The sequence below is a fragment of the Elephantulus edwardii genome, unplaced genomic scaffold (genome assembly GCF_000299155.1).
Source record: "Elephantulus edwardii isolate Elephantulus edwardi_28Jun2011 unplaced genomic scaffold, EleEdw1.0 scaffold00536, whole genome shotgun sequence".
Classification (NCBI taxonomy): Eukaryota; Metazoa; Chordata; class Mammalia; order Macroscelidea; family Macroscelididae; genus Elephantulus; species Elephantulus edwardii.
In genome coordinates, this window is record NW_006400286.1 from 379723 (window position 1) to 397149 (window position 17427).

The window sequence follows — 17427 nt, forward strand, 5'->3', positions numbered from 1 at the left end:
GGACTACAGTCTTCAATATGGACTGAGGCTCAACATCAAGAAGACAAAGATTTTCACCACTGGGCCAAACAGCAGTACTAAGATAGATGGATGGAGACTGCGAATGTTAAGAATTTCAGACTGCTCGGTTCCACAATCAAAACTCTTGACACCAGCTGTCAGTCAGGAAATCAAAAGACAAACTGCATTGGGGAAAATCTGTTGTCAGGGACCCCTCCAGAGTGCTGAAGAGTGACGATGTCAGCCTGGAGACTAAAGTATGTCTGATCCAGACCACAGTCTTTGCAATTACTTACTATGCACTAGAGAGCTGGACAATGACTAAGGATGACAGAAGAAGGAATGCCTATGAGTTATGGTGCTGGAGAAGCCTTGAGCATTCCAGGGACCACCAAGAAAACAAAGAGATCTTTCTTGGAGAGGGTGAAACCAAGTTGCTCCTTAGAAGCAAGAATTTTAACGTTCCATTTCACTTGTTCCAGGCACATTGCTAGGAGGGAGCAGTTCTTGAAGGATGTCATGCTTGGAAGGGTTGAGGGGGGAAGACCCTGGAGGAGATGGAACTGGGATAATGGGGTTAGATGTGTTGGAGATACAGGATAGGGCAGGATGTGTGTAGAGTCTCTGTAAGTCAGAGGCAATTCAATAGCATGTCACAACAACATTGAGAACAAAGATGTTCCTTTCTGTCTGTTCCAGTCAGATGTGCCATCTGACATGAGTGGCCCACTGCTGTGAAAAAAACCTGTGGTGGTTCAGCCATGCCTGGGGATGGAGAAATTTGATAGAATAGAAACAACAGCAAACCCATCTAGTAACATTTCTTTTTTATTTTTGTTATTTTAATTCTTTTTTCTAAAAAAAAAAAGTATTTTTATTTTGACTTCCATGCCTTACTAATTAACTTCATTGACTTCTAAAGGGAAGAAAATGGTGTTAGTCCTATTCTCCAAGATCTAAGCTGCAGCAAATGAAGAAATTACCAAGCCTGCTTTTGTATCTCTCCTCTGTGCAAGTTTTAACTATTTACACATAAAGGGACAGACACCTTGCCTCTTCATCACACTATGGTTAAACAAGAGACATTCCCCCTCTTAATTGCTACACGTCTGTTAGTCCCTACTTTCAGAAGTTCTTCTCCCTGGCACTGCCCAGAGACAACCTAGACACCCAGTTTACAATGGCCAAAAGGGATGGATACTCACAGCATTTCAAGGTTTATAGTCCTCTTACATCTGCTTCCCAGAAATAATGCCACCAAGTCTGAAAGAGCTAAAGGCACCAACACTGCTTGATGTGCACACAGGCAAGCTGGGATCAGGGGAAAAAAGGAAAAGATTCCCACAACCTCCATCTTTTTTTTTTAAATCATACTCTGAAAGTTTTCAGAGAAAATTCCTTTTCCATTCAACAATTTATAGACATTTTGTTTCACGACACTGGCTATAATTCATTCCCTCAGTGTAATCTCACACTTCCTCCCTGGTGGTTCTTAGTTTCATCTGTCTTCTGTTCCTGCCCTTTGATTTCTGAGCTGTTTTCTGAGCAAACGGTGCCCTTTCGGCCTCTTGTGGTTGACTGGACTGAGGACTAATTTCTTCCTGGTATTATTATTCACTTTATGTAGTTGTTATATGTTGTCAAGTGGCCTGCAACTCAACAGTGACCCTATGTACAATAGCTCTGAAACTTGCCCTGTCCTGAGTCAGTCTCACTAACTCCAATATACCTACCCCACTGCCCTAGTTATAGCATCAATCCATCTCATCCCAGGTCTACCTTTCCTGCTCTGTCCCTCCACCCTTTGAGCATCATGCCCTTCTCCAAGGACTGGTCTCTCTTGGCCACTTGCCCAAAGTATCTGATACAGAGCTTCAAAATCCTAGCCTCCAAGGAGTGACTTGGTTTTATCCTCTCCAAGACATACCTATTTGTTTTCTTGGCAGTCCACGATATGTTCAAGACTTCTTCAGCACCACAACTCAAAGGCCTCTCTATTCTTCTGTCATCCTTAGCTCTCTGATGCATAAATACCAAATAACTGCAAAGACGATGGACTGGATACCTTAGTCTCTAAACTGACACTTGCTTCTCAGTACTCTGGAAAGGTTCCTGACAGCAGATTTACCTAACGCAATTCATCTTTTGATTTCCTGACTGCTGGTGCCAAAAGTACTGATTGTGGAGCCGAACAAGCTGTAACTACTAACAACTTCAATCTCTTTTCTATCCATCACGATGCTGCCAATTGGCCCAAAGGTGAGAATCTTCCTTTTCTTGATGCTGAGCTTCAAACCATATTCTACATATTCAAACTACATTCCTTGACCTTCTGTCCCAAGTGCTTCACATCCTCCTCAGTATCTGCAAGCAGGGATGTGTCATCTGTGTAACGCAGATTAATGATGAGTCTTTCTCCAATCCTGATGCTACATTCGTCCTCATAAAGTCCAGCCTCTCATATGATCTGTTATGTATATAGATTAAAAAGGTATGCCGACAAGGATACATCCCTGATGAACTCCCTTCCTGATTTTGAACCATGCAGTGCTTCCCTGCTCTGTTCCGAGGACTGCTTCCTGGTCCATGTAGAGGTTTCACATAAGCACAATCAAGTGGACTGGGATTTCCATTCTCCTCAACAGTAATCACAATTTATTGTGATCTACACAGGCAAAGGCCTTTGTATAGTCAATGAAATACAGATAAATAGCCCTCTGATTCTCTGCTTTCTGTTAAGATCCATCTGACACTGACGATAATGTCTTTAGTGACACAGCCTCTTCTAAACCCAGCTTTTATTTTTGGTAGTTCTGTCTATGTACTTGTTCTAGTCATTTCTAGATAAGTCTTCAGCAGGATTTTGCATGTGATATGACTGTCATAATATGATAATTTCCACACTCTTATAGGTCACTTTTTTTTGGAATGGGAATAAATATGGGCCTCTTCTAGTCAGTTGGCCAAGTAGTTGTCGTCCAGATTTCTTGGCATAACCTGCTGAGCCTGTCCAAGGCAGCATCTGTTTGTTAAAATATGTCAACTGGCATTCCATCAATTCCTGGGACTTCATTTTTGCCCAAGTCCGTCAGAACAGTCTGAATTTCCTCCATCACCAAACGCCTCTTGATCATATGTTGATTTTTGTTGTTGTTTTTTAATTCTTTTGTGTCATTCAATTCCTTTTGGTACAGTGACTATGTATACTCTTTCCATCTTCTTTTAATACTTCCTGGATCATCCAATAGTCTACCTATAGTATCCTTAAATATTGCAACTCAAGGCTTTGAGTTTGTTCTTTAGTTCCTTCAGCTTAAGAAGTCCTGAACGAGTTCAGCCCCTTCGATTTTCAGACTCCAGTTCCTTGCACATTTGAAGCCTGATCTGCCCTGAGCCATTCTCAAGGACTCCAATACACCTATCCTCATTGCCCTAGTAACTGTATCAATGAACATAGCAATGCTTAAATGAAAGTTCATCCCTGGAAGTGGGTTATATAGTCTCAGGATTAGTTTCTGCAACACCAATAAATCTAGATTTTTTTTTAAGTGTTTCTGAGTTTGGTTACAGTCCCCCTTCCCCCCTTTCTTTCTAGAACTTTTCCATCATGAGTCAGAAAGACTTCTGAAGAATCCACCAACTTCTCTTTGGTGGAAGGAGCCCTGGTGGCCTAGTGGGTAAGGAATTACACTCTCAACCCCAAAGCAAGTGGTTTGAACTCACCAGTTGTTCCATGAAAGAAAGGCAATCTCCTGTACGATTTAATGTCTGAAAACCTGCTGTAGGGTCAACCATGAGTCAGTTTCGAGTTGACTGCCTGTAACAATAACCCATGTGGTTGATGTAGAGATCTTAAACTTCTAAAATTCAGGGCATGGAGTAACTGCAAATATCACCAGGTAGCTTTCCTAGCCTAAAATTTTAGCACAGCCACTTATCATTGCAGGTGATTAGTTTCATTACTTTAACTGTTAAGAATGCTCAGTTGAGTTCCTTCCTCCACTACAAACAGAAAAGTGAACGGGTCTAAGTTCTAGTTTTAATACTCAGTCTGTGACTACTCTGGCAAGTCTCTCTAGTTCAATACCTTATAAAACAAAAGCTTATCACTGTCCCGACTATTCAAAGGTTGTTGTGAAAATTCAATAATTAATTTACATGCAAGTATATGAACACAGATGCCAAGTAAATGTGTGCCGCTGATGAACTCAGCTGTGAGCTTGAAGCCTTATTTATGGAAATGTGACTATAGGGCTCAGTGGTAATAGAAAATGACGGCACTAACAGGAAAGCAGGAAAACCAGTCTCTAGAGTGTGCAGAGGACTATCAGGCTCAGTACAGGTTAATGGGCTCCTGAGGCAGAGTACTTCTAACACTATCTTCAGTGTTCACATTCTTCCCTTTGCTTCTCCTTCCTATCATTTTCCAAGTGGTTATCTTATTTCATATGCATTTTTATAAAGCATCTTTATTTCTTTTGAAAGGTCTTTTTGTGGGAAAAGTAATAAAAAATTAAGAAAAGTCAAGATCATACATATGTGAGGTCAAAAATCATTTACACAGATAAAGAAATGGGCCCAGAATTTTGTCCAAGTTCACATCACAAAACTGTGTATCCGAGATAATCTCTTGAACTGCTAAGTATTCCCTGATGAGGTGCAAGAGACTGGGTGGGATTGCTGTTATGTTTCATCCAGTTGACTGTAACTCATATCGAGCCGATAAACAGATCTAAAACCTGCCCTATCCTTTGCCATCCTCACAATTTCCAAAATGGGGTACCATCAGTTAATTCTTTAAGGTGTTCATGCTGCAGGTTCCTCTTTTTCTTCATCATCTTCTTTAATAGTGATCTGGGTGAAAGTTTACAAAGAAAATTGGTATTCATTCAATCATGTATACACACTTGGTTCCGCAATATAAATTACAATAACTACAATGCAAGACACACCTATCACTTCCTCTGTATTTCCCATTTCCATTGATCCTTCTAGTCTACCTCTTCCTGACTTTTGGGATTCATTCCTGAGAAAATGGTGCTCTTCTGATCCTATATGGTTTGTTATTCTAAGAAGTGAGTGCCTTCCTGGTATCACTTACCATCTCATAAGCCTGTCTATTGCTTGGTTGAAGGCTGAACCACATAGCTGAGTCATATTTCAGGTTCTAAGAGTGACAAAGGTCACAGTCACAGGGTTTCCACCAGTTTCTATCACAGAAGTAAGTCTGTTATTTTTAGATACCAGACTACAACCCATAGTGCCCCTATGGACAACAGATCTGAACCTTGTTCTATCCTGTGTCATCCTAATCAGCTCTGACAAACTTGAGGCCATTACTCCAATTGCACCTTACTGAGAGTTGTCTTCTCTTTCACTGACCTTCCACCTTTCCCAACATGATGTCCTTTTTAAAAAACTGGCCTCTCCTAGCAGCATGTCGAAAATATGTGAGACTAAGTTTCACCACCCTTGTCTCTAAGGAGCACCCTGTTGTACTTTGTATAAGACATATTTGTTTATTCTTTTGATAGTCCATAAGTTATTCAGCACTCTTCTTCAATATCACAACAAAAAGGCTGAGTTGTCATCCTTATTATCCAATACTTAGATGCAGAGAAAATAACTGAAGTGATTGAAAAGATCAAAGATGAAATTATTTTCAATTTCAACCTTCCCCCCCCCCCATCTATCATGACGCTGCCTATAATGCCCAGTAGTAAGGATTTTTCTTTTCCTGATGTTGAGATGTAATTCACATTGAAGGCTATAGTCTTTGATATTGTGCTTGAAGCATTTCAAGTCTTCCTCACTTTCAGCAAACAAGGTTGTGTCATCTGCATAAAGCAGGTTACTTTAAGTCTTCCTGATTCTGATGCCACATTATTCATTATAATATGCAGCTTCTCAATCATTTGTTAAACATACAGATTGAATAGGTATAAAGGATACTGCATACTTTTTTTGATTTTTAAACCATGCAGTGTTCCCTTGCTCTGTTAGAAGAACGGCTCCTAGGTATAGGTTTCCGATAAGCAAAATTAAATGTTCTGACTTTCTCATTCTTCCCAATGTTAGCCAGTTTGTTATGATCCACACAATCAAATGCCTTTGCATAGTCAATAGAACACAGACATCCTTCCGGTATTCTCTGTTTTCATCCAAGATCTATCTGACATCAGCAATTATATCCCTGATGTCACAGCCTCTTAATCCTGCTTGAATTTCTGGCACTTTTGTCAATGCACTGCTTTAAGCTTTTTAAAATATCTTTAGCAATATTTTGCTTGCATGTGATATTAGTAATCAACAGCTTCCACATTCTGCTGGATCACCTTTCTTGGGAATGAGAACAAAATGGAACTCTTCCAGTGAGCAGGCTAGGTAGCCATCTTCCAGATTTCTTAGCACAGCCTGGTAAACACATTCAAAGGTGAATCTGTTTGTTAAAATATGCCAATTAGTATTCCATCAATTCCTAAGGCTTTATTTTTGGCCAACGCCTTCAGTTCAGCTTGAACTTCTTCCTTCATTGACACTGGTTCTTCATCATGTGCTACTTCCTAAAATGGTTCTGTGTCAGCCAATTCTTTTTGGTCCAATGACTCTATATAGTCCTTCCATCTTTTTTGTGTATTCCGTCCATTTTTGTTTGATACTCCCTGGCTCACTCAAGTTTTCCCCATAGCACCTCTCCATATTCCAACTCCAGGCCTGAATTTGTTTTTCAGTTCATTCAGCTTAAGAAAGGCTAAGCAAGTTCTTCTCTTTTTATTTTCTAACTGTAACTCTTTGCACATTTCATCATACTTTATCCCTTGACCTGCCCTTTGAGTCTTCATCTCTTTTACTTTAGCAGTAAGTTATACTTTTTTGAGTTTTGTTCCATATCTTGTACCACTTTATCCAGAATCATCTTCTATGATTCCTTTCAGAAGGGATCAGCAGTGATCTAGTTCTGGTCTTGTTTTTGTTATTAGGTATCGAGTCAAGTACAACTCATAATGGCCCCATGAACAACAGATTAAATCCCTATCCTATCCTGTGTAATTCTCACAAAGTCTGACGCACTTGAGCCCACTGCTGCAGTCACTTTGCCAATCCACCTGGCTGAGGATCTTCTCTTTCACTGTCCCTCCACCTTCCAAAGCATGATGTTCCTCTCCAATGTGTAACCTTTCCTAGCAATATGCCCAAAGTATATAAGGTGAAGTTTAAACATTTTTGCCTCCAAAGAACACTGTAACTGCAGCTTCTCTAAGACTTTTTGGGTTTTGGCAGTCCATGGGATATTCGGTATTCTAACACCAACTTCAAAGGCATCAATTCTCCTGGTCTTAAGGTAATGAAAGTTGGGGTTTGAATAATTAATTAGTGCTCTGGACTAATTTTTTCTATACATTTTTGCTTTTCTTCCCTCTTCTTTGTCCAGAGATACCAACAGCTGCACAATAAATGGCTCCTCAAAAGCTTTTAAGAATGTGCAGTGATGTGGAGAGGTGAAAGAACATGCAAATGCAATGGGGATCTGATGAGAAAGGGCACTGATAAATAATAATTAGAGACTATACAATGTACTGGAATGACTGTATAAAACAGTATGTGCATGAGTGAAACATAATATATATGAATGATTATATGTAAATAAATTTTAAGAAAAGCTTTTACAAGGTCAGTTGCTACCCACTGAAACAAGGTGTAAAATGCTGTCTTTATAAATTGTTAAGATCACTGACCTTGATGTTCTCCCCAAGACCCAAAACCAGCAACTCATTTCATCAGAGTGTTTGGTTATGATAAGAAGCTTACAGGGTTTTGCCTCTTGTTGGCTTTGTTACAGATAAATTTCTGTTGTTGTTATGACCACTGAGTCGGAACCAACTTACACCTAGTGGCTTTTCAGAGGCAGTTATTTGCAAGGGAGGAGATTGCTTCTTTTTCTTCCACAGAGCAGTTGGCAGATTCAAACTGTGCCTTTGGGTTAGCAATATGGTCAGATTTCTTAATAATATACAATAGATGGATCTTGGCTGAAAGCAGAGAGTACCAGAGGAATGTCTATTTGTATTTCATTGACTATGCAAAGACATTTGACTGTGTGGAGCACAACAAACTGTGTCTAACTCTGAGAAGAATGGGAATCTCAAATCATTTGATTGTGCTTATGCGAAACCTATACTTGGACCAGGAGGCAGTCGTCAGAACAGAGCAAGGAGACACTGCATGGTTCAATATCGGGAAGGGTATATGCCAGGGATGTGCCCTAGCTCCATACCTTCTCAATTTATATGCAGAACAGATCATCCGGAAGGCTGGGCTGTATGAGGAGAAATGTGACATCAGGATGGAGGAAGTTTTGTCAATAACCTGTGTTATGCAGATGAAACAACCCTTCTTGCTAAAACTGGGGAGGACCTGAAGTGCTTGTTACAGAAAATCAAGGACTGCAGCCTTCAATATGGATTGAATATCAATATCAAGAAAACAAAGATTCTCACCATTGGGCTGTTTGGCAGCTTTATGATAGATGGTGAAGAGACTGAGATTGTTAACAGCTTTAGTTTGCTTGGCTACAGGAAATCAAGAGACAATCTGCATTGGGAAAGTTGGCTGTCAGGGATCTCTCCAGAGTACTAAAGAGCAACGACGTCAATCTAGAGACTAAAGATGTATCTGATGTACACCATAGTCTTTGCAAATTGCTTGCTATGCATATCAAGAGAGCTAGACAATAACTAGGGATGATAGAGAACTGATGCCTTTGAACTATGATGATGGAGAATAGTACTGAATGTACCAATCAGGTTCATCCCTGAGAGGGTAAAATCAGGCTGCTCCTTGGAGGTAAGGACTATGAGGCTTTATCTGGCATACTTTGGGCATGCTGCAAGGGGGGACCAATCCTTGGAGAGGGACTTCATGCTTGGAAGGGTGGAGGGACAGAGAAAGAGAGGGAGACCATTAATGAGATGGATTGACAGAGTGATTGGGGTAATGAGGGTAGGTGTGTTAAAGACAGTAAAGTTGGCACAGGATAGAGCAGGTTTCAGGGCTGTTGTATACAATAGGGTCACTGTGAGTCACATGCAACTCAACAGCACATAAAAACAATATAAATGTAGAAATATCATCTGCCAAATCTATTGTGAGTGTAGTACCTTACCTGTCCTTATCAGTTCATCTATATATCTGCTTATAGATTTGTATATATTGTTGCTATTATTGCTAACATTGCATACTTTTACTGACTCTATTTGTTGTGTACCTCTCTGTATCTTCCCTTTCTTTAGTGGTATTACTGATCATTTCTTTATTGTATACTGCCTTTCCTTTCATCCATCTCAGTATCTATTTCCTGATTTTTCTCCCCTCTCTCCCTTCTCATCTCTTAAATATCCAAGAATGATTCTATGTGTAAACTATTCTTTAGTTTTCAAGAGTAAACTCATACAATATCTGTCCTTTTATAACTGACACATATCACTCAGCATAAAATCTTCTAGATTTATCTATTTATGTGGTGAATTTTTCATTATTCTTTAGTGTTGCATAACATTCCATTATGTATGCATTGTCATTTCTTTATCCATTTATCTGTTGCTGAACACTTGGGTTTCACTCTGTCATTGTAAATAATGCAGCTGCTCATGTGGTAGATCTTATTTCTTTAGGATACACATCTTGTAGTGGGGTTCTTGGGTCAAATGATATTTCTATTTCCAACTTTTTAAGGAAGAGTTAAACTGTTATCCTACTGGTGGCCTACTGGTAAAAAGCTATGCTATAATCCCAAGGGAACATAGTTAGTATTCATCAGCAGCTCCACAGAAGAAAAATGGGCAATCCCTCCCTATCAATTAAACTGACTTTGAAAATCTATTGGAGGGTCAGCTATGGGTTGGTTACGACTCCAAAGTATTCCACACCACCACCATCAGTGTATGAATATTCTAATCTCTCCATAATCTGGCTAGCATGTAGGCTTTTTTGGTTTTACAGAACTTTACTACTATTGCTATGGTGAGAGAATGTCTGTTTTAATTTGTGTTTGCTACAGAAAGTCAAGGATGTCTTCAATATTGATTAAAGCTCAGCATCAAAAAAGACAAAGATTCTCACCACTGGGCCAAATGTCAGCAGCACAAGAGATGAAGAAGAGATTGAGGTTGTTTGCAATTTCAGCTTTTGGCTCCACAATAAACACTTGCACCAGCAGTCAGGAAATTAAAATATGAGTTACATTAGGAAAATCTGTTTTCCGGGACTTCTCTAGAGAACTGAGAACCAATGATGTTAGTCTAGAGACTAAGATGCACTTGATTGAGGCCTTGGTCTTTGCAATTACTTGCTATGCATCAGAGAGTTGGAACATGACTAAGGATGACCAAAGAAGATTGGATGTCTTTGAGTTGTGGTGCTAGAGCAGAGTGTGGAACATGCCCTGGACCACCAAGAGAAAAAACAGGTCTGTCTTGGAAAAGATGAAACCAAGCTTCTCCTTGGAGGCAAGGATTCTGAAGCTCTGTCTCACATACTTTGGGCATGTGGCCAAAAGGGACAGCACAGAAGAGGAAGACAGATGAGATGGATTTCAAAGTAACTAGGGTAATGGGGGTAGGTGTCAGTGAAACTGGCTCAGGATAGGGCAGGCTTCAGAGCTGTTGTACATAGGGTTGCTATGAGTCACAGGAGTCTCAATAACACATAACAAGCAGCTTGTATGTCAAAGAATTCAGGCACATTTAGATCTGATGGACAGAGTTACCATGAGCTGGACTTGAAGATGGCACATGACAAAAAATAGCTAATGATCTTGAGCATTTCTTTGGATGTTTGTTGGCTATCTGAATGCCTTCTTCAGTGAAGTGTCTTTTCATGCCCTATTTTTAAGTTGCCTTGTTTGTCTTTTTCTTTTTGTAGTACTAAGAGTTTTCTATAAATTTCAGTTATTAGTTGCTTGTCAGATATGCCACTGCCAAATATGTTTTCCAAATATGTAGGGTCTCTTTTTACTTTTGGGGGGAGAACTGTATGTACATAAAGATTTGATTTTCTGAAAGTCAAAATTCTAGTTTATCTTCTAATGACCGTGTATTTTCAATCAATGTCTGATGGTCTATTTATACCACTGAATAGGGCCCCTAAGTTTGTCCCAATTTCATCAATGACCTTTATAGTTCTAGGCTTCACATTTAGGTCTTTGGGTCATCTTGAGTTAGTTTCCATTTATGGTATAAGGCATGGATCCTGTTTCAAATTTCTACTAATAAATATCAAGTTTTTTAAGCACTATACTGCCTATGGACTGCTAGGTCTTAGAAAAGGTGCAGACAGTGCTCCTTGGAGGCAGGGATGGTGACGATTTGTCTCACACACTTTGGGCATGCTGCTAGGAAAGGCTATTCCTTGGAGAAGGGCATCATGCTTGTAAGGGCGGAAGGACAGTGAAGGAGAGGAAAACCTTTAACCAGGAGGACTGACACAGTGACTGCAGCAACTGGCTTGAGTGTGTCAGACATTGTAAAAATGACACAAGACAGGACACTATCTTGTGTTGACAGGGTCACTATGAGTGGTACTCAACTCAACAGCACCTAACAACATTTTTCAAAATAGTCGGTCTTTCTCCATTTAATGGATTTCATCTCTTTGTTAAAGAGCAGCTGTCCATGTTGTTATGTGTCATTCAGTCAACTACAACTCACAGCAACCTTGTGAAGAACAGACCTGAACCTTGCCCTACCCTGCTCCAACTTCACAATCTCTACCATGCCCAAATCCATTGTTAACAATATCTCTATTAATCCATACTGCTGAGGGTCATCTTCTCTTTGTCTGACCCTCCACCTTTCCTAGCATGATGCCTTCTTCCAAGGAATGGACCTACTGATAACATGCCCCAATATGTGAGATGGAGTTTCACTATACTTACCTGAAAGGCAGACCATATTGCACTTCCTCCAACACTACAACTTAACGGCATCAATTCTTCTTTTGGTTATCCTTCTTTGGTTATTCACTGTCGAACTTTCAGATATATAGGAAGCTACTGAAAATACCATGGCTTGGCTCAGGTGTACCTTTGGTCTTTAAACTAACATTGTTCGGCTCTCTGCTCCTCGTCAATCCAGACTGCCCTCTCTTCTTGTGCAGCCTCAGCCACATCCCTGAGACATGATGGTGAAGGTCGGAGTAAATGGATTTGGCCACATTGGGCGCCTGGTCACCAGAACTGCTTTTAACTCTGGCAAAGTGGAAATTGTCGCCATCAATGATCCCTTCATTGACCTCAACTACATGGTCTTTATGTTACAATATGATCCCACCCATGGCAAGTTCAATGGCACTGTCAAGGCTGAGAATCGGAAGCTGGTCATCAACGGGAAAGCCATCACTATCTTCCAGAAGAGCGATCCCACCAACATCAAGTGGGGTGATGCTTGTGCTGAGTACGTTGTGGAGTCCACTGGTGTCTTCACAACCTTGGAGAAGGCTGGGGCTCACTTGAAAGGTGGTGCCAAATGGGTAATCATCTCTGCTCCTTCTGCCAATGCCCCCATGTTTGTAATGGGCGTGAACGATGAAAAGTATGACAACTCTCTCAAGATTGTCAGCAATGCCTCCTGCACTGCCAACTGCTTGGCTCCCCTGGCCAAGGTCATCCATGACAACTTCGGCACTGTAGAGGGACTCATGACCACAGTCCATGCCATCACTGCCACCCAGAAGACTGTGGATGGCCCCTTTGGAAAGCTGTGGCATGATGGCCGTGGAGCTACCCAGAACATCATCATGCCCTGCATCTACTGGCGCTGCCAAGGCCGTGGGCAAGGTCATCCCTGAACTGAATGAGAAACTTATCAGCATGGCTTTCTGTGTCCCCACCCGCAATGTGTCAGCTGTGGAACTGACCTGCCGTCTGGAGAAAGCTGCCAAATATGGTGACATCAAGAAAGTAGTAAAGCAGGCATCAGAAGGGCCCCTCAAGGACATCCTGGGATACACTGAAGACCAGGTTGTCTCCTCTGACTTTAATAGTGACACCCACTCTTCCACCTTTGATGCTGGAGGTGGCACTGCTCTAAACGACCACTTTGTCAAACTCATTTCCTGGTATGACAATGAATTTGGCTACAGCAACAGGGTGGTCGACCTGATGGTTCACATGGCCTCCAAAGAATAAGAGCCCCTTGGACTACCAGCCACAGCAATAGCACTAGAAGAGAGAGAGACCCTCAGCTGTTGGGGAGTCCTTGCCCCAACTTGATCCTCCCACACACTGAGAATCTCACATCCTTGATACAAGCTTCCATTAAATCCCCCTGAGAAAGGGGAGGGGCTTGGAGAGCCCATCTTGTCATGTACCATCAATAAAGTACACTGTACTCAGCCAAAAAAAAAAAAAAAAAACCAAACCAAAAACCACTAACATTTTTCATTAGTACTTTGGAGTTAGATGGATCTACTGCCATGTTCTCAATTCCCTTTCACTGGTCTATGTCTATGTATCTGTCACAGTACCACATATGTTTTGATTACATTGGCTGTGAAGAGTTTTTGAAATTAAGAAATATAAGGCCTCCTATGTGTTCTTCTTCAGTAGCACTTTGCATATCCAGGGTCTCTTTCTCTTGCATGTAAAGTTGTTAACTACTTCTCCATCTCTCTGACAAATGATGTGAAATTTGGATCAACATTACACTATACCTATAGATTGCTTTCAGTAGTACTGATATTTTCATAATGATGTGTCTTCCCATCATACCATAGTGGCATCTCTTGATGGCACTGAGCCTAAAGGCATAAAAGATTCTTTTTCCAGGGGAGCTCTGGTAGCCTAGTGGCAAGGAGCTGCAACTACAATCCCAGAGGCGAACGGTTCGAATCCACCAGATGCTCTGCTGGGTAAGGAGGGACAATCTCCTCCTGTACCAGTCAGATCTGATTTGACGGTACACGCACACAAAAATAATAATAATAATAAAAAAAGATTCTTTTTCCTTATTCAACTTCCACTTAAATTATTAATAGCAACTTTGATCAAGAAAAAAATATGAAGGTTAACTTGAACATTAAATGACTTTTATGTGTTAATTTTATGTCCTTTCTCTTGATCATTTTCAGTTTCAATTTCATCATGTAAAACAAGGAGGCTATCTATTATTATGAAATTAAAATATGTGAAATATCTAGTACAACTTCTGATAGACAGCACACAAAATTAATCTCTCCTCCCACTTTAGTCTCCTCCACAGCAAACCACAATTACTTACATTTTTTGACCTATTGTAGAGTTTTCCTGAAAGAGCAAATCAACATCTACATCGAAGTTGCAAGTGGTGATGCACCAAGTCATTCCTCCTACTACCTGCAAGACACACACACACACACAAAAAAAACACAACACCTGTTTTCCTCTACCAGTTCTGAAAGAAGGTAGATATATGATAAGTAGTTCTTCTAGACTCAGTAAAAATAAAAACTACATATCTTTAAAGACAGGACTGATACATAAATGATCCTCCTCACTTGTCAACTATAATTTCTCTAAACTACTGTTGCTGTTACATGTTATTACAGCTGCCTAGTAAAACTCTCCATAATGATGGAAAAATTATGTATTTACTATTCAAGTCCAATACAGAAATTACTATTGGTCAAGCGTACTTAGCCCTTGAAAGGTAGTCAATGTGACTGAGAAACTTACTTGAAAATTAATATAAACTATTTCAAACATCTAGCGTGTTGATCAGTGCATATATAAGCAATCACTTTCTTAAAAATCTGTCTAGAAATAAGTACTGGTTTATTTGATATTTATTCTGTAAACAGCATGAAGGCTCAGACAAGTGAGGAAAGGGGAAGGAGGAAAAGCAGCACCATGAAGGACATTAGTAGTGTGGGCACAACTTACTAGGTATTTGCTACCTGACCCTTTCAGGAAGAGTGAAACATAGGCATTGTTATTCTCCTTTAAAATGAAGAGACAAATTCAAGATACTAAGCACCATGCCCAAGGTTATATACATAGCTGGAGAATATTTCAACTTAAGGCTAGCTGACCTAAAATCTGTATTATATCTGTATTATAATAATTGGTATTCATATTTTTTTCCTTCTTTCTCTGTTCACATACATAGTAACTATCTATACTAACACAGTAGTTAGAATAGCTTACTGAAAAGTCAGTGGTATGAACCCACCAAACATTCCATAGGGCAAAAACGTAGCAGTCTGATTCTATAAAGATTCTTATCCTTGAAATATTCAATAAAGGGGTGGTGAACGAAACACCAATGTTAAGGAAAAGGAAGACACAGTCAGGCTCAGAACAGTTGCAAACAACAAAGGTAAATAGTATTACAATGCACAATTATCTGGCATTATCAGGAAGAACAGACATTCATCTATAAATGGATTTATAGCCTAATAGGCATGATGAACAAGTATGTGCTGGTGAATGAGACTACAATCATGACTGCATAGGTTGGCAAATGATACTCTTATATACTTATCTATACACAGATTCACATTCTAGTAAATAGAAGACAAAACTATGAAAACTTATCAGCCATAATGAAACACCTGGAGGGATTGAGTTACTGAGCATGGGGTTCAGGATCTTAACTTTGGGAGACATCAGGGTCAATTGGCATAACATTCTACAGTGACAATGTTCTAAATCCTAGTTTGGCAAGTAGTGACTAGGGTTTTAAAATAGCCTACAAATAGACAACAAAAGTGCAACTAATGGCCTCTCTCTGTCCAGTATATGATGGCAATTATTCATCCTTCAGTCCTGAAACTGAAATCACTCCCTGTGATTTCACTTAACTGGTGGTCTGCAGGAAGAACGCACTCTTCACAACAGTCAACCAAATGAGAAAAAAAGAAGCATTTGTCCAGGATAAAGCTCAGAAGACAGAAAAGAATAGGAAAGGACAACTGGAAATGGAACACGAAGTCTAGAAGGGCGAAGATTGGAGGATGTTACCTTCTTTCTGCTGCAAGACACCATGGCCTCAGTGGCATAGCTGGCCCAAGAGCATCTTCCAGCCACCACTTCCCCAGCATCTGCTAACGGCGGCAGCCAGGCCCAGGCACAATCAAACCCAGGCCAGTGACAACACCAATGCTTGCCAGGTTTAGGGGTTCTAGTTTTAGACTGCAGTCCCTCCGAGAACACTAGACCACTAAACCCCCAGCCTAGAGGTCCTACTGCCCCACCACCTGGAGAGGGCTCATCTGTCACCCCTACTGTCCAGCGCTAGGAGCAACAATATCGCAGGTACTCTGCATGAAATACTGCTGTCTAGCTACATCACATGGATTTTTTTAAACTTAAGTGGAAGAGACCAGGTAGGCAATAGTCATCCTGCTCCAGGTTAACTATTCTTCCCAAAAGGGGAGCACCAATATACCGGTCTTTCACAAAACAATGCCATACACTGGGTCATTATCTACCTATAACAACCTAGTATCTATTATGAAAAGTCTCATATTATGTCAAGAAAACAGCAGTCAGCCTCAGTCATCATGAAAAAACAAACCAAACCTTCTCCTAAAAAGGCAGACCCAATGAAGATGCCAGATAGAGAGAACCAGAAGAAATATGCTGATGTGGAGTTATGTGAACAGCTAGAGAAGAAGATGTAAATGATGAAACAATGGAAGTCATTAGGAGAGCAAATACCCCAGATATAGCAATCCATAAAAAGTATATTGATGAGGAACAACTTGAACAGCTATGGAAGGAAAAAAAATAGGAAGAATTGATAATTTATATAAATAGGTGAAAGAGCTTAAAAAAATCGTAAGACAGAAAGAGTACAGCCAACTCAGTACTAGAAATACAGAAATAGAAGAAAATGCAATCCAGAATATTAAGAAAGCGTGGGAAAAGGGTCCAAAACACTGGTGAGACTTAAAAATAGAACTCAAAAGATGGAACAGAGAGTCAGTAAGCTGAAAGACAAGAGAGAACTTCACTGGATTCATACTTGAAGAAATAATAGAGATGAGATGTAAAGAAAATGAACAAAACATTAAAATCATGTGGGATGACATCTAAAAGGAATAACGTTATGTACGACTGGAATTCCAAAACATGGGAGTGACAAAGAAGTCGATGAGAAAATTGTCAAAGACGTACTAGAAGAAAACATCCCTGGTATTTTGAAGAAGGAGAAAATCTACATTCAAAAAGCACAGCGAACACCAAATAGACCAGACCCAAAAAAGAAAAACATCAAGACATAGCATAGTCAAATTTTCAAATTAAAAGATAAGGGTAGAAAACTGTAAGTTGTTGTTGTTGTTACGTGCCGTCGAGTCGTTTGTGACTCATAGCGACCCTATGTACAACAGCCCTAAACTCTGCTCTATCCTGTGCCAATCGCATTGCCTCTGACACACACATCCCGATTA

The 17427-nt window shown here is 40.2% G+C and overlaps 1 protein-coding gene across 1 annotated transcript in view; it reads right to left on the reverse strand.

Annotated features, from left to right (window-relative positions):
• Positions 1-17427, reverse strand: part of LOC102853882 (coiled-coil domain-containing protein 93-like) — a 298740-nt gene that overhangs the window by 263421 nt on the left and 17892 nt on the right. The window contains exon 3 of the mRNA XM_006903207.1: positions 14274-14368. Coding sequence (XP_006903269.1) covers positions 14274-14368 — 95 coding nt within the window. The remainder of the gene's footprint in view (positions 1-14273; positions 14369-17427) is intronic.